The sequence below is a fragment of the Alexandromys fortis genome, unplaced genomic scaffold (assembly GCF_014885135.2).
Source record: "Alexandromys fortis isolate MF-2015 unplaced genomic scaffold, M_Fortis_MF-2015_v1.1 scaffold_84, whole genome shotgun sequence".
NCBI classification, from domain to species: Eukaryota; Metazoa; Chordata; class Mammalia; order Rodentia; family Cricetidae; genus Alexandromys; species Alexandromys fortis.
Window position 1 is genome coordinate 8,508,251 of NW_026068017.1, and position 24,154 is coordinate 8,532,404.

The following is a 24,154-nucleotide window of genomic DNA, read 5'->3' on the forward strand; positions in this document are numbered from 1 at the left end:
CCTATGAGCAGTGCATTATTCAGCAACCTCTGGGGAAAAGCATCAGCAAAGGACAGAGGGGAAGGAATTGTTGTTGTTGTTGTTGTTGTTGTTGTTCGGGCTTTCTCCTTGTTTTGTTTTAACTTTTAGGCAGGATCTCCTAGAGCCTTTGTCTGGAACTCCCTCCCTAGCTGAGGATGACAGTGAATTCCTGGTCCTCTTGCCTCTCTCTCCCTCGCACTGAGGTTACAGGCAAGCACCACCACTCTCAGCTTAGCAACAGAGATTGGTAAGTCTATCTTTTAGCTAGAATGTCTTCTTTTCATCCCTATATAAGAACATACAATCCTAAGAGGGCATCCTTGAATGTGGGCTCCCTTAGTCCACGGTAGATTGAGCCATCCTTACGTGCCGTGTGACTATAATTTGTGACATAGTAAAAGAAATGACTAACAAACAACAAAGTAAAATAAATCAAAACAAAATAATGCCCCGTGAGAGGGGGCGGGTCCCAAAGAATCACTGCGGAGGAGTCAGAGTGCAGTGGCAGCCATGGCTGCTTTGCTACAGTCTGCTCTGGCAGCAGCTGTCCGAGATTCCATTCTCCCGGGGAACAGTCTGTCCAAATTCCACCCAAAAAGTCATAAAAATATTTGACCACAGAGGGCAAAGGATGAGTCTCCATAATGCACATTTTTATACCCATAGATATCCCAAGCCATAAGGGCTAGAAATCCCAGAGGGCAAAGGACAGCTGCTCCATACTCTGATGGGAAAAACTGAAGAGGGTTATGGTTATCAGGATTTCCCAACTCAAAATGGGGTTGTTGGGGGGGGGAGGCCAAGAGACAGAGAGGCAGGAAGAAGGGAAGGAAAAGAAACTAAGAAAGGGAGTGTGGTGATACATACTTTTAATCCCAGCACTCTGGAGGCTGAGGCAGGACTGTGGTCAACCTGAGCATGCCCTACTCCTGAGAGCAGTTAGGCAGCACAAACCAAAGACAATGTGTTTAAATAAAGAAAAAAAAAAAGGAGGGGGAGGAGGAGGGAAAGAAGGAAAAAGAGGAGGTGACCACAAGGACAACTCAAAGTTGGATGGGTAGGGAAGTGACGAGGGTGGAGAAAGCTGATCTGGGTTGTCTTGGGGGAGGGAGTATGAATATGATCAAATATGATTAAAGTACAATATATGAAATTCTTGAAGAAATAATAAAAGTATTATTTTAGAAGTTAATTAATAAACTGAGAGGAAAACTGAAAGAATTCCAGGGTAGCCTGCACTAATTCAGGAGACCTCCTCTCATTAAAGGGCAGACATAAAAGAAAACAAAAAGGGCCCATGCTCCGTCCCCAAGCACAAACTCAAACATACTTCCTCCCTCTGGGTGAGGAAGACCCCTGGGCTGGCTCCTTCACTCGATTTCATCACAACTCCCACTAAACAAGAATTCCCCGTTAAGCAGCTGTGGGGCACCCTCTCGGCCTGTCTACCCTCACTGTAAAGATCTGCTCGTTTCTTTTCTTCAGTTCTTTCTTTTCAAATGTTGCACAGAATAGCTTTCTCCACAGGATTATAATGGTTTATAATTTTATAAGCATTATTGTTTAATAATGTTCCTTATCCTACTACCTCCGTTCTCTGGAGTAGCCCCTGCCGCATGCATCTCAAACCTGCTTAGGGGCTCTTCTAGACACCTGAGCTGCCCCTCCCAAATCTTCCTCTCTTTTATTTCCTTTCATCGAAGACCTGTACTGTTGGGTTTAGCTCTAACAAAGAGAAGCTGGGAAGGAAAACAGCCACTCATGCTATGTGACCCACAATATCACACCCTCCCCTTCATGGTCTAATCTCAGGCAGCATTGATTCTGTTACGTTACATAGCAAGTGGGAATTAAGGTTCATAACCCGTTAGCCTGACAGAGCTTTTCCTTAAAGTAAGGTTAACTCAAAGAGAGATGCAGAAGGTGGGGAGGGAGGCGCTAGACTGATAAGATGTAACAAGAATCTGACCCACAATTTCTGTTTGGGAAGATGGAAGAACAGGACAGAAGCCAAGGAACATGGGTGGCCTCTAGTAGCTGGAGTGGGAAAGGAAATGGATTCTCTTCATGCGCTTCCAGGAGGGAGCTCAGCTCTGCCAACACCTTGATTTTAACCCAGTGTGGCCCATTTCTAACTCCCAGCCTTCAAACCTGCACCGTAATGAATCTTGCTTGATGTAAGCCATTAATGCGGTGGGGTTTTGTTCCCACAGGAACAGCCCAGTCCAGCACTGCCTGTGGAATGCTGCAAGCCACCGCTGAGCTTCCGGAGGCAGCCAGTCACAGGCCTGGGCTGCCCAACCCTATTCGCAAGAGGAAGTTGGGTAGGATGGCTCCACCTCCACCCCTATTAAGAAGGTTGCCTATCCAGAAAATGTAACTCACACCAACACGGGTGCAGCCCAGAGAGTGAGGAAAAGGAAGGTCTAGTCAGCCTCGGATGTGTTCACCAACAGACGCTGGAGGCAGAAGCCCGGGTCAGCACATAGATTAGCCCCAAGAGCTATCGTCACTTTAGGCTTCCACCTGTCCTTGGATGATCTTTCAAGTATTCAGAGTTTTGAGACAAAAGCAGAGACATAAGGAATGGTAGCTGGGGGCCCACGTGCGCAGAAGGTTGCAATAATGACAAATTGTGTGTTGTGTGTATACAGTTTGATTTGTTTTTATTTATGTCTTCGTCTTAGACCAAATATTTGTTGTGCTTAATGATGCACGTGGGACCCTTGTCACCCCAGGAACCCCTAGAAGCGTGCCTCAGCGCCGCTTTGGGTGCACGGTGAATTTCCCACTAAGAAAAGGATGGGGTTGGGGGGGGTGAACCTTTCCAACCTGGCTTGCTTATGTCCCCAAGGCCCACCCTGTTTAGAACCCCGTAGGCCACTCTCTTACACCTTCCCCCTCCGCTCAGTCCACAGACACAAAGTTTCTTGTGTCCCCAAAGAGAGCATCCAACCACAGCGAAAGGCTTTCCGCCACCTCCTGGGACATTCGTCTCTGGCGGCTATAGCTGCTATGAGATACTGGGTCTCCTTGATGCACCACTGCTCCGATGCAGAAAGTCGGCCCTCCTGGGCGTTGCAACCCCGGCTTCTTGGCCAGGGCACCAGCGGGTTCTGAAGGTGTCGCTTCCTGAGACCTGCAGCAGGCTGGAAACACCCCGGTGGCGCACAGCCAGCGCCGCGGGGTACGGTCCTAACGCCGCTGGGCGCCACCTGCAGCCTCCGGGCAGCCGATTTAGCGGTGTCTGTGCAGACTCCCGCTCCGGCCAGAAGCCGCTGCTTAATCTTCTGCAAAGAGTTAAGAGTGAGCGGGCTGCTGAGACTCCCGGGGCCTCGCCGGGTCCCCAGGCCCCGCTAGCCGCTCCTGATTGGCTGATCTCCTGTCAGTAGTAAAGAGGATCAGATAGCAAACTTGGGACCTTCATAAAGGCGTGGTGGCGATACTCCGCGACCGCTGGCAGCCTATGACATCAGCCAGGAACGCCTAGGATGCGGTTGCTCCTTGCCACCCTGAGAGGAGGAGGGTCCTGCCTGCTGGGAGTTAATTAGCCTCGCGCGCGGCGAGGGGGGAGGCGCCAGTTTTCCGGGGACACTGGCGGCCACTGTGCGTCCTCCTGCCCAAGGGAGCTCCCCGAGAGTTGGATGAATTCTGGGTTGTTAGCTGCTGTCCTCTGGGCTCCCGGGAGCCAGTTTCTGGTGAAAAGCAGGGGGCGTCTGGCCAGCGACCAGCGGCTTGCTGAGATTCACCATGACACTCCTGGGGTCCGAGCACTCTTTGCTGATTAGAAGGAAGTTCCGATCAGGTAGAGTAAGGCGTTCAGCACTCCTCCTTCAACTTTTCGTTTCTGCCACTCTCCACTCAACTGCTTTCCAATGAATGCCAGGGCCTGCGCTGGCGGCCTCTGCTCTGTTCCCCCAAAGTGAACAACTGTGTTTGACTGAATGCCTACAAATGCCTTCCCTTTCACCTGTGTTGAATGTGAGTTTTGTTTATGAATAATCCAATGTCTTTATTTTTTCTATATTTCTCCTCTATCGGTAAATAGAAAAATTTGAGGGGACTCTCCAAAGCGACCAGTGTTGAGACGGGATAAAGCGGGATCTGAGGTTAGCGAGTGGGTGCGTTATCAGCTACAACTGCTGAGGGGATGAACCTAGAACAGTATATCAAGTCCAGGGGTCACGTAACATGTAGCTAATCCAAACAAATGTATTTCCCAAAAAAGTCAATCGGAGGAAGTAAAAATAGCTAATTTGGAGCACACTAAGAATTTAAAATGACATCACCGTGGGGGGAAAAAAAAAACCCAGTGCCACAAATATTTTTTTTCCCAAACTATCTGATATTTATAAATGGACAGTTTCCCCTAAAATTGTTGTGTTAGTGGCACACAGAGAAACTTCTGGAGGCACACTCAAGAGAGGTGAGTAGCAGGAAAGGGTTTGTATGGAGGCCTACAGGAGGTGCAGGGGTGTGTGGGTTCCCATCAGCATCCTGGGCAGGGCCGCCTAGCTTTGCATGTTGTTGCTTTGATAACGGTGGTAACAGACCATTCATTGATGGTGGAACACAACTTCTGAGAAGGAGCCTTTGGATGAGAACTCTGGTGTAAGCCTTCGGGGTAACAGGTGTCGGCTGGATGCTGGTGTCGCCTGTTCTCGATTATTTCCCTTGGCCCTTCTACATGGGCTACACGATTGTTTGACTTGAGATGGCTGGTTCCAAACTGAGCACAGTGAGTGATGGGCCATCAGGAGCCTCTGTAACTGCCTTAGCTGCTCCTGGTCTTTGGCTGTCTACGGGACCCACTATAGATTTTCTATGGCTCTATACAGTGGGACAAGTTGAAGACTCAAGAGCTTAAGTGGCCACAAGCCACAGTGCCCCTGCAGCTCTGGGGGAATATCTCCTAGCCACTAGCAACCAGTGTTAGCCATGGGTTTCATCCGCCCTTTCCTTTCCATGTCGAGGAGAGGTGGTTAGTCTGTTAATCAGAGACCTCACAAGTTTGGTAGCTTGCTCAAAACCGCAAGGCAATACTGCCACCTTTCTGAAGTAGTGAGGATGTCCTTTTGTTTTTGCATTAAGCTGGGTTTATTTCAAATGCTCCTGTGTGGTTTAGTGGTGGGGGAGGAGGAGGGGATTCGGGAGAGACTCTAAAAGGATTTGGTGATGTTCTCAATAGTGAGCTTGCAAAACAGATTTGCTAAGGACCCCTGGGCTAACAGTGGGGAGGAAAGACAGTATCCACACCGTTCCAATCCCCATCTCAGTGGTTTGTGGAGGCCTGAGCTCTCCGGCTGGAACCTGTAGAACTTTATCCTGGAACTTTGGGGAAAAACAGCCTTACTTTTCCTCAGGCCTTTGTGTCATAAGGAAGGCCGTTTTGGGAAGCATGATACCAAAGCAGAAAGCTTAATCCCCCCTCTTTGATAAACAGGGGAAACTGGAATCTAGGATGGCCAAAGGAAGGTGGGCTTCTGAGATGCCATGGTTGATAATCCCATACAAAATGAAGGAAAATATACAGCCTGTAAATACTAGGTATACTTTCTAGACAGCATGACCAAAGTGGACATATGTCTCTCAAGGCCTGGCTAGCAAGGGAACTTTGCTTCACTTTGTGGCTTACAGTGAATGAGGAGGGCTTCCACCTCTCTCTCTCTCTCTCTCTCTTCTCTCTCTCTCTCTCTCTCTCTCTCTCTCTCTCTCTCTCTCTCTTCCTCCTTCTCATCCACCCTGTCCTGCTTTTTTGGGCCTCCTCTTCTTTTCTTGAGGAACTCCAGCCACAAACTCAAAGCCTCCTATAGGGCAGTGAATATTCACTTCAATAGTAGACCCTGGTATTGTGCTTTTAAAATTAATATTTCAAAACTAACCGAAGCCCGATTGTTTTGTGATGATAGTAATGGACTTGCTGTGAGAAGGTGCAGTCCCAGTCCACAGTTAGTTCCTTTCATACTGAAACTGGCGTGGATGACAGCAATGGCTTATCAACTTTCCACTAACTCTGTCCAAGTAGCCTTGTGATTAACTGACTGACCCACCATAGGAGCTAGGGACTCTGAGTGTTTACATTGGTGAATATGTTTGGTCATGTAAATTAATCTTCCCTGACAGAAGCAGGGTGTCATAGCTGAGTGTAAGGGTCTCAGCCAGAGTAGCTGGGGTTTCAGCCACCACCTCTACCCTTTAGCTATGTGACCTCTTGCCTAGGCCAGAGTCATAATTCTCCCTGTCTTGCTCATCTCACACCTGAATAACGAAGGCGTTTCTATGGTGCTTATAAGAGCTAAATATGATAACCCGAACATATTATTTAACACACAGACCAACGCTGTTGAGCCCTCAGGACTGACGCTCTTTGGCGATGGGATCCTCAATCTGCCGTGGCTTCCCTCTAGACTTTGGTTATTTAACTTGTCCAAGTGGAAACGTGTTTTCTTAGGTCCCTCTGGTATCATGCATGGCTCTTGGAAGGGATAAAGATGGTATGGGAACAAGCGAGATTATTAGACTGTATGGCCCTGGTGGGGGGGTGGGGGGTGGGGGCAAAGTGTAAGTAGGAAACAGCTCGCCTACACATAATACGGTTGTTATTTTTAAACTGATCACATTTTTATAACACTTGTTTTCTCATTGTTAATTTAATATTGTAATTGGTGTCACTTTCTACAGTTTTTCTTAGTATCAATCTCTTTGTCCACAAAATACAAGGACACACACAGAAACCCGGGGAAATCAAAAGGAAAGAGGTTCCCTCATGGTTTTTGTTTCAAAAGAAAACAACGCATTTCCAGGTTTTTGCCCTTTGTCTCCCTCTTACCCATCTAAACAGCCAAAACCAAAGCAAACTCGGTACCCGATATTGCCAGCCTTGCCTCCTCAGAAATGTAGACTTCTCAGACTTGGCAAATAGAACAGCCTGTTCAGTTTTAATTTTGAACAATGATAAGCTTTCGGCATTTATCAATATTCAGGACAACATTTTCTCTGAAAGGCGCATTTATTTCTTTGTGCCTGTAGTATTTTCCTCGGCAATCACCTACAGTCCCAGAACTGTTTCTCCATGTTCTGCTATCGTGGCCAATATCCCATGAGTCTCTTGAGATTTCGGGTACCCTAAATTGCAGAATTCGTATCTTAGCTAAGACTCAGAATTAGGTGGGGCAGTATGAGAGGGAACCTGGGTGATCTGGGGCAGACCCACGATTTAGAAGGAAGGAAGCCATCAGGTTTACTTCTGCCTTCCTGGCAAGGAGGGGGTGCTGTGACCACACAACTGTAGCTAAAAGAAGCTTGGGGTTATCAAAACAAGCACTGAAGACTCAGTGCTCAGTGGCCTCCCATGTATGTGAGTCCTTGCTTGTCCTCCAAGACAAAGCCCAGGGCTTCCCTGAAGGATTCTGGACCCTTCCTGTCCCTCTGTCCTCCATCCTGCAGACAGTGTAGGAGATTACTAAGTCCCACGTTAGACTAGATCCTTAATAGAGACTGAATTGTCTCTTTAGTGAGGTGAAGCCATTAGATGGAGAGGCTGGTCCCTGATTTACCATCGGAGACACTACTGAAGCAAGTCCACTATACCCTAAAAAATATCAGGACGCTGCCTTAAACCATTAACTAGTCTTAAAGTCCTAGACAACAAATTTAACCTTAAGGGAAACCTTTTCTATTACATATAACCAGGATGGATATGGATTTAATTTGGCTTCTTCAGTCCGCGTTTTTGTCAAGTGTAAAAGAGAAGATTTCTAACCGATTCATTTCGTTGGTTATCCCCAGACTTTACTTCTGCCCACTCCCAACTGAATGGCCTTACCTGTTTGTGCAAATTTTCAGAACACTACAAGCATTAATTTTAAATGCTAAAGCATTATCATATGAGACCATAACTAACTGGAGTTTAACAAATTGTATTTCAGTTTTTAAATGGGAATCTTAACTCATCTTTTAATTATTTATTTACTTTGTTTGTAGACCAGTTAACTTTCTAGGCCAAGGTAACCTATAGCTCACTATGTAGCCCAGGCTGGCTTAGAACTATGGTGATCCCCCTGCCTCAACCTCCTGGTGCTGGGATTATAGACATGAACCTCCATGCCCAGTGATACTTCAAATCTTTTGTAAAGGGTGAAGACACTTGCAGTGTCTGACTAGGATCGCCTTCTAGAGACCGTTGCATTTCCCCGAGTCTGACAGTAGTGGATTTGTTCACTAGGCATGGGCTCCTTCCTCTATCCCTGTCTGAGTTAGAAGCAAGAGGCCCACCCTTCTGCCTTCCCTATTTTTATCCCCTATCCACTCAAAACCTTTGCACAGACTAAACATTTTACTTATTTATTGGTTTACCATTTTCCCATGTGTATCAGAAGAATTCTTGCCCGGTTTTGGTTCATTGTTTTCACGCTCTACCACCTAGGCCAGGACTTGGCGTGGAAGGGTCACCCCCACAAACATGTGCTAAGAGCTGGGGGGGGGTCACTCGGTAATACACTGTGTCTTCAGTAGACTCGGAGTTTGCTCCTCATGGCTTCAGAAAAAAAAAATGTTAAATACTTGTCGTATTTCCCACAAAGACCGTTAAAAAAAACAATTAAATTAAAAGTTGTCTGTTTTTTTCAGTATGTGGGTAGGTGTTGAAATTAACTTTAAAAGGGGGTGCAGAGTTGGTGAGAACAACATTGAGAGCTGCAGCCAGCTCTTATCTTCATTAGCAAGCAATAACAAGGCCCGGAAAGAACAGTGTGTATGAATTTAAAATCCAGAGTACTATCAGAGTGGAGGAGGAACCCAGAGTAAGGAAGTAGGGTTTGCTCTGGAGTTTGGAAGTAGTCATTCCATGCTTAGCTACTATAGGCAGATTAGTTAAGTAAAACTACTGATGGGCAGATGTGAGTCGTGTGGCTGTGTGCCACGCACCGGGGACTGTGATGAATTGGGTTGTTACCTCTGTTTCTTTAAAAGAGCCTGGAGATGGTGCCAGGGAGTGTGTGCTCCCCTAGCGTGCAGAGTGCTCCAGGTTCAGTCCCCAGCACGGTGAGGGGCGTGAGACCGGGTGGGAAGTGGGTACACGTTGAAAGCCCGAGCAAATGGCATTCATTCTATCTGACAGGGATAGTCAGAAAAATCGTTATATCGAATTGTATTGAGCTTGTTTCAATGATCTCCAACCTAATGTAGGTTCAACTGAAGAAAAAAATCGACCCAGGGCAGAAGCCAAGTCCTCAGTCCCAGGGTTCAAAGTTGTTTAAGAAAAGCCTAACCTTAGTGAGAACAGCTGCAATTAACCCATAACGAGCCACTGAACAGATGTTGAGCAGGCACCCTAGCATCTCCATCCAGGTGGGGACGGAGGACCAGCAGGTGCACTCTGCAGGCATCTGCTTCCCGTTACTATCCCCTCTCGTCTGTAGGCAGAGCCACACGGAGGACACTACATATTCCCCGAGGGCATGATCATGGGAAAGCTGGCTCCGCTCTCTGGGCCTCTGTGTGCACATTGGCAAAATGACTCATGGCCTCTGCAGCTGCAGGACTCTTTGAAGAAAAGACCTCTGACAGTTACTAAGAACTTAGGTTACAGGGGGAAATCATAATCTTCCTCTGGGAATGGCTCGCTTGACATGCTGGCATGTGAGTTCCGCAGGAAAGCAACACGAAGTAGTTCAATGATCTTGACGGACATACATAGGATTAACAACAGTTAACAACAGCCATTAGTCAAATGACTTTGCAACCTTATACTTTAAGTCCTCAGATTTTTCTACTTTACTAAGCAGGTAATTTTTGTTTGTTTGTTTGTTTGTTTGATTGTTTTTTAGAATTGTTAATAAATCAAGCTTTACTCAGCCAGATGTGGATCACTATTCTTAGACAAAACAGAGAGTTCGCCAGATTTTGTTCAAAAGGGATGTATCATTTATCCCCAGAAATCTACAATAAATAACTCTCATTGCTGTCTGGCCTTTTCCACAGTGCCCTCCCAAATGCCCTCTAGAATCTTTGACAGGAGAATATTGTCTTTCTTTTCTCCTGAAGATGAGGGAAGATAAACTCACTCTTTACCTGGAGAACTCACAGGCAGGCAGTTGTCTCTCTCTCTGACAGACATTTGCCATGTTCAGCCATGTTACCTCCCTAGGACCGGCTGTAGACTTATAGTAAATGAAGGCCTTGTAATAGTGTAAAATGTACTTGCTAGGTGAGCTTTCATGTAGGGACTTGGTGACAGTTGGTACGTGCAGCAATGACTAGTGAATACGCAGCTCTCAAACACTTTCTATGTCTTAACCAGCACCTCCTGCCTGCTGTCCTTCTGAATGAACACTCCAGTAGGGGTTCCCTACCCTCAGTTTACGGCTCCCTCCAGGGGCCTTTGTTTAGTGGTACAAAGGCATCCGCTATCTCTTAGAGGACATGAGTGACCTCGGGCATCTCCATTGTATGGATGATGCAACCGATGAAAGTGTCCTGTAAACGGTTCTGCCTTCACTTGTTCCTAGAAACATACTTCCTTTAGGAAGCCAGTGAGTCTTGGTGTCTGCATGACTGTGGGCAGGGTTGTAGGGACAAGGTAAAGTTCCAGAAATTTCAGTGAAGCTACAAAAAAAAAAATTTAAAAAACCAACAAACAAAACAAAACAAACAAAGTGCTGTGTGTTGTTCAGCTTGAACCAGACAGCAATCTCCTTGAAACTTAAAAGGCCTTCCGGAGATTTGTTAGTCCAGGTAATCCTTTTTGTTGTTCAGCATAATGTTGGTGAATATTTCCTTCTGACTGCTCAACAGAAGTGTAATTCTGTTTTAAGACTCCCTATTCCAAAAAGCATGTGTGTGGAAATTTACAAATCATTTGTATTAGAAAATTCAGCTAGTTTTGATTTCATGTATGCCTAATACTGCTCTGAAAAATCATTGCTCATAACTCTATGAAACCCTTGCAGACAGTGCTTTGCAGCCTGTGGGTCACGACCCCTTTGGGGTTGAATGACCCTTTTACAGGGGGACACCTGAGACCATCAAAAAACACAGATGTTTACATTATGATTCATAACAGTAGCAAATTTACAGTTATCAAGTAGCAAGGAAAATAATTTTATGGTTGGGGTCGCTACAACATGAGGAACTGTATTAAAGGGTTGCAGCATTAGGAAGGTTGAGAACCACTGCTTTAAGAACAGAAAGGGATCTTGTCCTTGCTTTGACTGCTCTGAGAAGTCCTCATTAGTACCTGAGTGTGGGAATAATGGACTTTTTCGTCATCCATGATGGTGGCTGGCATTTGCATAGCTAGATCAACCCTGGCCTACTTCCCCAGGTGACAAATTCTTGCCTGCAGTAGAAATGGCTCATCTTGCATTCTTTTTCAATGGCAAGTGGTGTTCAATGAGACTTTTGTGTCTTCTCAGTGTTTGTTTAGAAAGTCCTATATGATCAATTGTTTAGGAAACAGACTACCAATGATAGCTGATAACTTGTCAAAAAAGAGGGCTAGGCGTTTCTGAACCTATTAGCCATGGGCTTGTCTATGATCTCACTGAGCCTTAGAAAAGACTCGTGGATGGAAATACTTCTCCCATGCTACAGATAAAGAGGGAGAGGCTCAAGATATCAAATGACTTGAAGAGCAGTTATGAATCTGTGTGTCCCACTGCACTGGGGTAATGCAATCTACCTTCCTGCCCCTGACCTGTACCATATACGCCATATACACACACACATACACACACACACAAAACACTATACATAATTCACATATACAAACACATACCTCTGTAAACAAACACAAACAAATACACACATACATATATGCACACATACAGAAACGTTATATCCAACACACACATACATATATAAAAACATGGACGTGTGTAAAGAAACACATACAAATGCACACATATAAATACACACACCTAAACCAGTGAATTTAACAAACCTTCTGGCTACAACTCCAAATATGGTCCCAGGCATTGTTATCAGCACCAGATAGTTATTAGTGAAGCTAATTGTTCTAGTACTATTTGTGTTATTCACACCACCCCCATCTCAGTATTTTTATGCAACTTGACTAGTAAATATCATTTCGTTTTAAAGGGAAAAATTTCAAGCCAATAAAACCATGAGAAGACATCTACTCTAAGACATTATATATAGATACGTAAGAACTATTTAGTAATAAAGGTTCAGAGAGAAATGCTACCAGGGGGCCAGGATCACGTATGCGTGGTCCTGCGTACAAATGCATACACACATATGCACTACCTACATGTATATTTAGAGGCAGACAAAAGCATGGACTTACTCTTACGTGATAGCAGTTGTTCATAATTGCAGAAAATGATGCCATGAAAGTCTGTTGGGAAAACCGATGTTCATAATCTTTAAATAAATTTCATATAGATTAAAGAGTATGTGAGGTCTGTAAGATATCATAGGTGAGACAGCAGAGAGACAACTTTGCAATCTTTGCATGAGATGGCTTTTCCATGCTTGCCTCCCCAGCCATAGTGGAAATGAAAATGGGTACACTAGCCACTTAATGTTTAAACCTTTTTTTCATTCTTGTTACCAAGTGCCTTTACCCATTGATCAAGTCCAGGACCGATTTTTATGTAAAAATAAAACAACACATCCAACTCAGTAGTATACGCATTTGAATTTGTCTGTGTATGTCAACGATCAGTTTGAAAATAAAATTTGAAATGATTTCTTATGAGTAAAAATAAATATAAGTAAAATCTTTACTTGAAAAAAAATCACCCAAAAGAAACTTAAGTCAAATAGTAGGTTGAAAAAAAAATAATTCTGTTTCCCCTAATCCTGGCATAGCGGTGCACACTTGCAGTCTCAGCATTCATGAGGCTGAGGCAGGAGGATTGTGAGTTGGAGACAAGCTTGGACTACAAAACAAAATTTGGTTTAAAAAAAAAAAGAAAAAGAAAAAAAATAATTCTGGAAAGCATATTTAAGTCAAAATTATTACAAAAATTTTTGTTAAAAAACAGATTAAAAGCAAACAACATGAGAAAGAACTCAGAGGGAAAATGATCCACAAACACATGAAACTCGCCAACCTCATCTCCAACCCATGATCCAGGGACGCGTGGTCTTGAACTGTTAAGGACATGGTCCCACACAAAGTCATAAGCTTATTTAAAACAGTATGAGATTTTTTGAGTCTTCTTTCTATTTGTAATTTAATTGCACAGACCTTAAGCATGAATTTTATAGATGACAAAGTTAGAGCCATAAGGTTGGCCATCCTTATTGATGCATTTAAAAAGTCAAGATGCTGTGTGTTTTGTAGTTTCAAAGAGTTAAATTTAAAATCTTGGTAACATTAACGGCTGTATAAGTGTGAAGACATGGACACATATGTACTCTTGGTGAGAGATTCATAACTATAAAAAATAATTCACATAATTTTGTATGAGTCTCGCAAGACAGATTTTTGTATGTTTCATAATTAGACATGAAACTTCAAGGTATCTAATATAAATCATACGAATACGTCCTGGGTTTTTGTTCTTGTTGTTGCTTTTGAGACAGAGTATTGCTGTATAACCCAGGTTGAACTTGAACTCCTTCTGCCTCATTGCCCTAAGTGTTGGCACACCTGTTACACCACAGTTTATAAACTAGTGCACACCTATAATTCCAGTACTCAGGAGAATCAATACTTCAGTTCTAGCCTGGGCTACATAGGAAAACCCTATTTCAAACAAACACTAAAACATGGTTTCTATTATTTAACCTAAGAAATATGGAAGCCACATAAGCATTCACCCACAGAGACATGTTTAACTAAATTATGTTAAATTCATCCTATAATATACAATAGAATATAATGCAAAGCAAAAACTAATTTAAAAAAAATAACATGTGGATTGATGCAGAAAGGTCCTCAAGATTTGCTTTTTTTCCCCATCTCTTTCAGATGGAATTATTTTATTTTATATGCATTAGTGTTTGTTCTGTTCCAAAGCGTATGCACCGTGTGCACGCCCGGTGCCCATGGAGACCAGAATATGGCCTCGGTTCCCTGCAACTGGAGTCACAGATGTTTGGAAGCATCGTATGGGCTCTGGGAATCAAACCCTCCGGAAGGGCCAAGATTCTCTTAACCATTGATCCATCTCTTCAGCCCAAGATTTAGAATTTTTAAAAACAGATTATGAAATGATAGGGCAGTAAATAAAATAATTTTATTTACACTTCTAAATCATGCATGAAAACATGGAAAAGGAAAGAATGTGTGTCACCTTATGGAGAAAGACACCTGGACTCAGGCAGAGGAAGGTCTTTTCCGTTTGAACGGATTTATGTTTACATAATTTTCAAGTCTGCCTAAAACATAAGGAGAAATTCATATCTTAGTGGGGGCTGAAAATACTGTATTTCTGCAAGTCTTTCATCATGTTCATAAAAGTATGAATTTAGAAGATATAAATAATGTAATCAATTAATTTGATTATATATTTTAACCTAATAATCAGGTGACATAGACATAGAATATACATTTAATACACACATACAAATATCAATAAATTCTACCCATGAGATTCATTTCTTGACCACGAGGCATCAAAAGAGAAAAAAAAAAGAGTAAATTCTTTTAAAAGCCAAACACTCTTAACTCAACAAGTCAGCAATCAAAACATAAGTACAAATATGTCAACGTAACTTGTTCTTTCCGACTCCGTTTATTTCAGTCATTTCTTGAGTGTCTCCTTCACCTTCTGTAACACACAGGACTAGTTTGGTCCTGAGTCTATCTGTTGATTCATTTTTAGGCCTTGGAGTGATGTGTGGGGAAGGGCTGGCTTTTGCTCTCTTTCAGGAGCAGCGGGATGAGGGATTAGCTGGGTACCTGGGGAATTCATTTGTCCTCAAGTTCCCATTGACCTCACAGTGCAGCCAAGAGAAGCGTCTCCTCAGTCAAGACACTGAAAACATACCGATCCTAAAGCTAATTCACCGTCTCCTTCCTCACTCCTTCTCCAGCATCTTGTTTTCATAAGTTTCAGTTCGCCACGATCAACCATGATCTAAAAATATCAAACGGCAGACTCCAGAAATTACAAAATCACGTACTATCTAAGTAGCTTTTAGTAAAATATATTCTGGTTTTTTTTTTTTTTTTTGGTGAGTTATTGGTTGTTAATGTCTTACTGTGCCTAACTTGTAACTAAATCTCAGCTCTGAGGGAGCGTGAATGCCATGTATAAGGTGATGCTCCTCAATGCTGAAAGTTTTGAATTCCACACAGAGATATAAGCCGTTGCTACAGTCTGTGGGTCTTCAATTAACGCTCCAGGGCCACTCTGCATGACGCAGGCCATGTGCCATCAGCTCCCCACTGCTCCACTTCCATCTGTCACTGTGGGAACCCAGAGGGCCCCTCGTTGGAGATTTCAGGAGCCTCCAGTGGGAGAGCCTGTAAAACATGAGTAAGCCAGGCTGTGTTTCTGTACTCAGTGAGCCGCAGCGACGTCACGTGCATGAGTGGCGTGTGACATAATATTATTAAATCAAGGGATCATTCTATGATAATGTAACAGGGTGCTCACTTACCATAGTTTAAAATTATAGAGAAATTCTTATATTGAGTCTGAATAACAACAGGTCTGTACCAATCATCTTTTAATATTCTTTAAGTAGCCCTTCTTGATGATGAGTAAGAACAACGAATACCCTCAGTGTCCTCACAGAATCTGTACTTCATTTTGTCAGGTACTTTTGATCACCTGTTCTCTCTCTCTTTTTAGCAAGTATTTGAAGGAATTCTCGTCCTTCTCAGTCTCCATAGGGAAGAGGGTGGCTCTATGCTAGATCTGGTTTGTGCTGCCGTAGAGAGGTCCGGGTCTGGGTTCCGAGGAGGTCCCCACCGGCTATCAGCATTGGCAAAGGCTCTTTCTCAGGTGCTACTAAGAGTTGAGCCTCTTCCGCTGTAATCAAAAATACCTTCCTGTCTAAAAATAGAGCGGGAGAAGAGCTCTCTCCGGAAAGAATAAAGCTCTAGGCATGGCCGCCTAAATCCTTCTATTTCTATGCAGCATTTTAACCTGCCCTTCCTTTACTAAGACCAAGTCATCTCGATACATTTTTTATATTCCCGCCAACTCTGCGAGCACAAGGCTGGCTGGCTATGTAGTTGGAGAGAGGAGTGTTCTTAGAAGTGAAGGCTAGTCCAAGGGTGTGCAGGAACAAAGAACCACAGTGCTCTCAGCAAAAGGCCCGCCGAGAAGCAGCTGTGTGGAGAAACAGCAGCAGGGACAGGTGGCATCGGGTCTCTAGAACAACTTCTTTCTCAACAATGGGTCCCTGGGCTTAAAGCCTTCCCCGTGTAGCAGCAGTTTGCGCTGGGTTCAAGGCCAAGGCGGTGCACTGGAAGGTGAGTGGAGGTTCAGGGCATGTAACTCAGCAAGGGCTGTGGAAGAAGAGGAGGAGGAGGCATGGCAGCAGTAGAGGGACGCTTCACTGAGCAGAAGAGACAGTATGTGCCAATAGTTCCGCTGTTACACGTGGATTAGAAACTGACACCGCAGAACGTTCTAGTTAGAGAATGCTCCGAAGTCTTCTGTTTGATGGAAAGCCTGGTGTTTACAGTAGATCCACCATCATTTTCTTCTCTTAACATTATGATCATTAAAGCCGGGCACTGGTGGTGCACATTTTTAATCCCAGCACTCAGGGAGGTAGAGGCAGGTGGACCTCTGTGAGTTCGAGGCCAACCTCGTCTATAGAGTGAGCTCCAGGGCAGCCAGAAATAAACAGAGAAACCCTGTCTCGAAAAACAAAAAGAAAGAAAGAATTATTAAATATCATAATATCTTTTAAGTGTGTTATAATTTTCTATATTAAATTTTAAAAATGCCTATATATTGTGCACATGGACATACATGTATTTAGCATGCATATACTATGCATGTAACATATAATAAACCTTATCTATAACGTGAGAGGATTAAAGATTTATATTTATATATCCTGCAGAAAAAAAAACACTGTGGGAAAAATTTGAACTGTCTAACAAACTGGAAATATCCAAATATACTGAAAATGATGTATAATGGCTTGTAACTTGTACATAAATGCATGTTTTCACAGATCAATGAGCTATAAAAACACTCAGGTGCAGGTAGAAGAATTTGCACAAAACTGCACACATAATACAACTCCAATTCTGGTTTGGCACCCACCTCCATCTCTCTTCACTTTTTGAGAAGGGGCCTCTAGTGGACCTGCCCTTGCTAGGCCTTTGCATGGGTGCCGGGATCAGAGCTCAGGTCCTTGCATGTGTGCTTTATGGACCAAGTCATCTCTTCAGCTTTGTGAATCAGAGTTTTAGAAAACCTGAAATCTGTGCTCAAAGACCACAGTCACCACGGGAGGGAAAAGGAACCGGCTCTTCATTTAAGGAGAATGTCTTTGCCCTTACAAACAGTACCCTTGTTCCAAGATCTAATTTCCTCTTATTCCCAATTTTCTCTCAGCTATTAGCTACATTAGTCTTGCTCATATTTATTTAGATATTTGTCATGATTAGAGAGATCTAATCATCCTTATAACTCTATACTGTGATGGGAAATGGAGGTCAGAAGTGACTCTGTGACCTCCGCCCAAATTCACACAAGCACAGCACTATGAAGCTGGACTTGAACTCCTATCTTCCTTCACCAGATCATGTGACCTCTCTGAACGAATCGACCCGAAACATAAATCAGAGTCCCTGTGCTAGAGGGCCTCCCTCGGCAATAGCTTTCAAGGAAAGCGAGTCAAATGGGAGGTCCCCCGCCACCCCACCCTTCCTGCTGTCCTCTCTGGGGTGTGCGCACGCTGTCTGCTTAATTCACTCATGGCTCAGCGCCACAGCATACATAAACAAGCGGGGAAAGCCTCTGTGAAGAATCCTGGTGCCCAAATGGAGCAATCTGTCTTCTGAAATTATTGTTTGAAATTGTTTATGTCAGTTGCCGCGTTTCTGTTCTGTACTTCGGGACCTGTTGGCAACGGAAGGAAAAGTGCCCCACAGCCTGAGCAGCTCCCCTGGGCAGGGAGTTCAGGTGACTGACTGTGCGACCTGTAACCTGCGGGTCCCCCATGTGGTTCGCCACAACCCAGCAGAGCATCTTGAGAATTATGGGGTCCTCAGTGTCGGCTGGATCCTGCTGCAAACGGTTAACCTAATTAATCCTCTTCGCATCCTATAAAGAGAGACCGGCAGAGTGTGCTCCCTGATTCTCGGGGAAAACTGAAGCAATGACACAAGACCCCATGGCCCGTAAATAAAAATGTTCGGACTTGAACATTTTTGCCCTTGGCTTGAGAAGCCATGTTTTCCACTTCCCTTTGATGCTTCCCATAGGCACCTAAACAAACGGCGCGCGGGGCGCGGGCGGGGGCGGGGGCCGAGAAGTGGGGAGGCGAATCCTAAACCACTGAACTTTCCCTTCTGTACTGAGGACACAGATTGCAAATCCTGCCACCTCCACCTCCGTGACGCACATGACTCTGGGTCTCTACTGAGGCTCTCCTTCCCCCTCCTGCTAATGCCTTGACATATTTTAGCATGAAGGCCATAAGCCCACAGACCTGGCAGCTTTGTAAGTGAGGGAGAATTCCTTTTGAGGCCTGAATTAGTCTTCTTCAAATGTTTTGACAAACCCAGAGTGTGGTGCTTAGGGGAAAGAACAGCTTCGCAGTGTTTGTGTGAACAGACATCTCTCCGAAACAACTTGAGCCTTCGCGTGAGGCTGGGTCATTGAAGTAACCGCTTGGGGATCGAAGGCCACAGTCTGTTGGTATTCTGCTTGTGTTGACCCTCCGGATGCCTGAACTAGAAGCGGGCCTAAATGAATGTCTCCTAATCTTCTGGAAGGAAGCAGAGAGTCAGGACACCCTTGAGGCCGAGGAAAGGTCAGAGTTCGCCTGGCCTCGTTCTTTCTGTGCATGCATGCCTGTGCCAGCCACGAAGGCCAGTCCTGGGCCCTGATTCTCTTCTCCTTTCCTTTTGAGAGCTATGTGAGTGACCTGGTCGTCATCTTCTTCTCACTGTGGGCCCCAGCTAGAGGCGGTGGGCATTGGGCCCGTGCCATTCACGGCCCGTGTGACAACGTGGCTGTGCAACAAGCAGGCAATCCAAAGTCTCGCGGAGAACAATTGCTGCTGTCTAGTGCCAGGAAGTGGCAAGCCAGACCTCAGCCATTAGCACTAAACACAGATAAATCCCTAACTCCTGGGCTTGTTAGTAACCATGCCCAGGATTGCAACAGGCAATCTAACCTGTCTATTCCAGTTGCCTGGAGTTGTAACAGCCACCCCACTTTCTCTTTTCTGAGCAATTTGATGATGTCTTTATGTCCCAAATAGGAACATGGGAGACCTTCATGGGTCACGGGTGGCTTTTTTCCAGAGTACGATAACGTCAGAGAGAGGGTTCAGTTTGATAGGGGAATGCATCCATAGGCGGCCAGCAACAGAGACTGCTATGTGTGATATACTTTTGTGTCGGCATGGAAACCACCAATATTGCTCCTGCTCAGTCTGCCCAGGGATCCACCCGTCCATCAGTCGGTAGCTCTCCCAAAAGCCTACCCACAGTGTCCTGGAAGGCAGTAGCAATGCCAAGGGCAGGAGATTATGAAAAGGTATCCAGCTCACCCCAGGTCAACATTGGCACAAAGAGAATGGCCAAGGCCTCAGTTAGACACACTCATGACAGTCCTTCAAGGGGGGGAGTCTTCAGTGGGCTATCTCTGTCATATCGACGGCTTGTGACCTTCCCATGTGCAGTCTGGAATGGAGGTAGTGTCACCTGGGCTACTTTTGGTGCTAGTTTCATCTGGCCTCCTAAGTAGGCCAGTGCCCTTTGACCCATGCCACCTTTAAAACCCGAGGGTCTACACCCTGAGGAGTCTTCGAAAAGTAGAACAAAACTGAGAAGTTAATGAGAGCCTGGCACGATAGTGCATCCGGAACTCAGGATAGTCTGAGGCAGGAGGATCACAAGTTTGAGCCCAGATTGGGTCACACAATGAGAGACCATCTCAAAAAAGACAGAAATTAGGTCAAATAAAAAGGAGATTCCCAAAACAGCTCTTGATGGTAAAGATGGTTTCCACCACCAGGGTATCTCTTTCTTACTAACACTGGGGGATCTTTGTGGAAAAATAAAAGAAAATTAAATAATAGGAATTTTGAAAAGCTGCTTAAAAACAGAATGCTTTCCCAACTGTGCTGGGTATGCCTTGTGAAACTCAAGGAAAGTGGCAGGATTTGGGTGAAGATAAGATGGAACCAGAGGCTGGATGCTTACACAGCTCTTGGAAGTGTTTGTCTACTCTGAGCGACTCCCCCCACCCTGCCGCACTCCACCTCAGTGTGGACCAGCTCTAGCATTGCTCAGTGCACATACTAGAAACAGCTCATAGTTCACATGGCCAGACTCAGCCACCAGACTTCTAGTTACATTCCCGAACTTCCCAGGGAAATCCAGGCTGGCTGGGTGACTGGCCAGCCTCAAAACACAGACTATAACCAGAAGAAAGGTCACCAAGAAAACCATCAGAACCTCACAGGAACTGTGTGGACAGCAGAAGATTCGAGCATTTTTTTTAAAAACAAACTTAGACGGAAACCATACCAGAAAAGAATTCAGGGAAGGTGACATTCCTCACAGTTTTTATTTCTCATTCTGCCTCTAGCATGCCCCCCCCCCATACACACAGAGAGACAGAAACAGAGAGAGACAGGAAAACTCTTCCTGTTCCCAACTATTTTCAAATTACAGGCAGGTCCCCACCAGGACATTCCTACAACCATGATTTTTCATTCAACATCTTTTCTCCTCTCTAGACTATCACAAGCATTATAGAGTTGAAGTTTTAATCACAGCTGGATCCCCTAGTCTGAAAGTATTTGGACAAGCAGTGGATGGTCAGAAATCACTGGATGGATGGATGGATGGATGGATGGATGGATGGACGGACGGACAAATGGACAGGGACTGTAATATGGCACAGAAGTTAAAGGCATGCACCGCAGTTCCCAGCACAAACATTTGTGCAAGTCACAATCCCCTGTAGCTCCGGCTCCTGAGCAACCTATCAGCTCTGACCTCTGAGGGTACCGCCCTCAGGTGTACCTAACCACACATACATAACACATCCTTTAAAAGTCTGTCAGTGAGGACATCATTTAAGTTTGGTCTCTGTATGTTTCTGTCTTTTTGTCTCTGTCTCTTTTTCTGCTTCCCATCTGTCTTCTCCATCTACCTTTCCTTAATTTGTCACTGAAACAAAGGATAGATGATAGATAGATAGATAGATAGATAGATAGATAGATAGATAGATGATAGATAGATACATACATACATACATACATACATAGAGTTTTTTGCTTTTTCTCACATCCACTCTCTTTTCAATTCCCAAGCGAACTTCCAAGATTTATCTATGGATAGTGACAGTCTCCAAATCAGCTTTGTGTCACAAACATGTCTACAACAGATTAATGATCCAAAAATATCCATGTTACCATACTATTCTACAGGGAAAATTGCAAACACTTGAGAGGGACATCCCATGCCTTACCAGTATCATGTGTCACTACTGCCCCTGGGGACTTTTCCCTAAATGATGCCAACTAGAGATAAGATTTATTTTGTGGTTCTCAACAGAAAATGATAATACTTGGCCTTTGTTCAAAAATGATTAGGAATTTTTAAATGATGATGGCATGTCAATAAACTAAGACTGGGGGGCTTCTAAAAATGGAACCCCATGACACCGCAGGTCACACACTCAGGAAGCTAGCCACGGCCAAGATATGCCATGCTTATTCCAGAATTCAGATCTTATATATGTTATTCTTTTGGTCAAGAATTTTCTATTTGGGGGGTTGGAGAGGTTGTTCAGGGCACTTGCTACTATTCCAGAGATGCAGAGTTCAGACCCTGTGCACATGCTGGATGGCTCACAACCACCTGTGACTCTAGCTCCAGGACACCTGGTACTCTCTTGTAGCCTCTTAGGCACCCTTACATACATGGTACACGCTGAAGCAGACACATGAATAAAAAGTAAAAATAAGCAAGATAATCCCTTGTGTCACGTAAGCTCTTTCTCAAGAAAGGTTTTAAGGCTCAGACTTTCTGTCCTTGGTGAAGACCCATCTCCAATCACCCACGACCTAACCCTTCACTCCCCTAAGTCCAATGTCATGCCCTCTTCCTACAGGGAAGATGCGGGCTTTTGTTTCTTTGCATCATCTTCAGGATCTAGAGAGGACCACAAAGCACACAGATGGGTCTAAAGATTCTTTAAGGCTGAGTGAGTTAAGGTCAGGTATGTGTGTGATTGCTAGCTTGGCCTGCCCTCTGCAGGGTCCTTCGGACCTGGCTTTTATGATTGGCCCATTAGAAGCCACACTGGAGCCCAGCAGCTGGGTCCCATAGGCTTTCCTTGGACTTTGAATGTAATGCTAAGAAAGGTTACAAGAAATCAGAATATCTCGTGGTGGAAAGTGCTGGGGAGCAAGAGAAATCTCAGAGCTCCTGATGTGGAGGCTCATAACGAGAGAGGCTTCTCAAAAGCAAAGCCAAGTGTCATGAAACACGAGCCCTCCAAGGAGCCTTGAAGCTCACGACCCGCTCTTCTCTCTCCTTCTACAGGGAAAACCAAAGCTGATGAGATGGAGCAATCCTAGCCAGGGTCACGTGATGGCTATGCAGGAGTTTTTATTACTATTATTATTATCATTATTAATTCCCCCACCACATTTTGTTTGTATTTGTCAAGCTAGTCTTGGGAGTGGGGCCCGCCTTGGTGTTTGGAAAACCTATCAGGGGTCACATAATTGAAGAAAACTGGTACAACTCATTTTAAAATTTACAACCTTCGGCTTCTTCCATTTTCATTCATAACAAGTTATTTTTCTCTTTCATGTACGATTTCAATTAGACAAATATTTTTAAAACTTTGACGCTGGATACAGTAGCACACACCTATATGTAGTCCCAGCATGTAGAAGGCTGAGGTGGGGAGACCTGTTTGATGGCAGCCTGAACTATATTGCAGGCTCAGGACCAGTCTGGGTTAGATAGTAAGCGTACATCTGGAAAGGAAAGGAAAACAGGAATTGAAACTCCCAGTCATTACAAGCTCATATACAAAAAAGCTAGATCCCAGAGAAATATATTTTTATAATTATGATGACGATGATAAGTGTTACAGGGGTGTGCAGGTTTACTTAGTAACGTTTGGAAGTTCTTTTTCTCCTTCTGTATGGATGAGAAAAAGGCATCCCTCAGACTGCAATTTGTGGAATACTGAGTCATCAGAGTGGGGAGTGGCTTTGTGCATGATGGGATACGCGATTCTTACACATCCTCTGTTGGTCAGTCACCATATTTTTAATCAGTCTTATTTTCTTTTGGTCATGAGGTGATATGTTACATGGGGGAGAATTGTGATTTGTGTTATGATCTTGATGAGTTTTTAGCATAAATTAATTTGTAAGTCATAGAATGTATCATATCAGATCAAGTGTTTCTTCAGAGAAGATGACCGTTCTCAGAGACCAGGAAGGTTGCAATAGGTAGGGTTTCACAAACTTGTCAAGCAAAGACAAGGAGAATTTAAAACTGACAGATGGAGAGCAATCCTTTAGGGGGAAAACAGAAAATAACTTGCACAGATATCCGTACTATGATGGTGTTGAGGAAGCAGCTTATCCATGGTGACATGGTTGAGCGAAGGTGATGCTGCTAGCCATGATAGTTTATTTTGGTGGAAGAAATAGATTCCAGGAATGTTGATCATTATTTGCATAATGAAATTTTGTGGAAAGAAAATGGACAATAATTATTAGAGAGCACAGAGGCACCTGGTATTGTTGTGGAAACACAGAGAGACTTTGTATCCTTGTCTGGGTCCAAGTAGGCTAAAAAGCTCAGCCACCTTGCAAGGAGAAAGACAACTGTCTTCTTGAATGACAACAGCGAGGCTTCCTGGTTTCTGTTAGACCTCCCAGCTTTGTCATCATAGCCAAAACTGAGTCACGGGTTACTCTTAAACCTATGCTTATGTAAGTAATTCTTGCGCCGCTTGCTGCTTCCGAATTTATC

General features: G+C 44.3%; 1 protein-coding gene across 1 annotated transcript in view; it reads left to right on the forward strand.

The window, feature by feature from the left end:
• Positions 1-3,147: 3,147 nt before the first annotated feature.
• Positions 3,148-24,154, forward strand: part of LOC126514144 (myocardin-like) — a gene marked incomplete at its 3' end in the record, with an annotated part of 69,988 nt that continues 48,981 nt past the window's right edge. The window contains exon 1 of the mRNA XM_050162889.1: positions 3,148-3,826. Coding sequence (XP_050018846.1) covers positions 3,772-3,826 — 55 coding nt within the window. The remainder of the gene's footprint in view (positions 3,827-24,154) is intronic.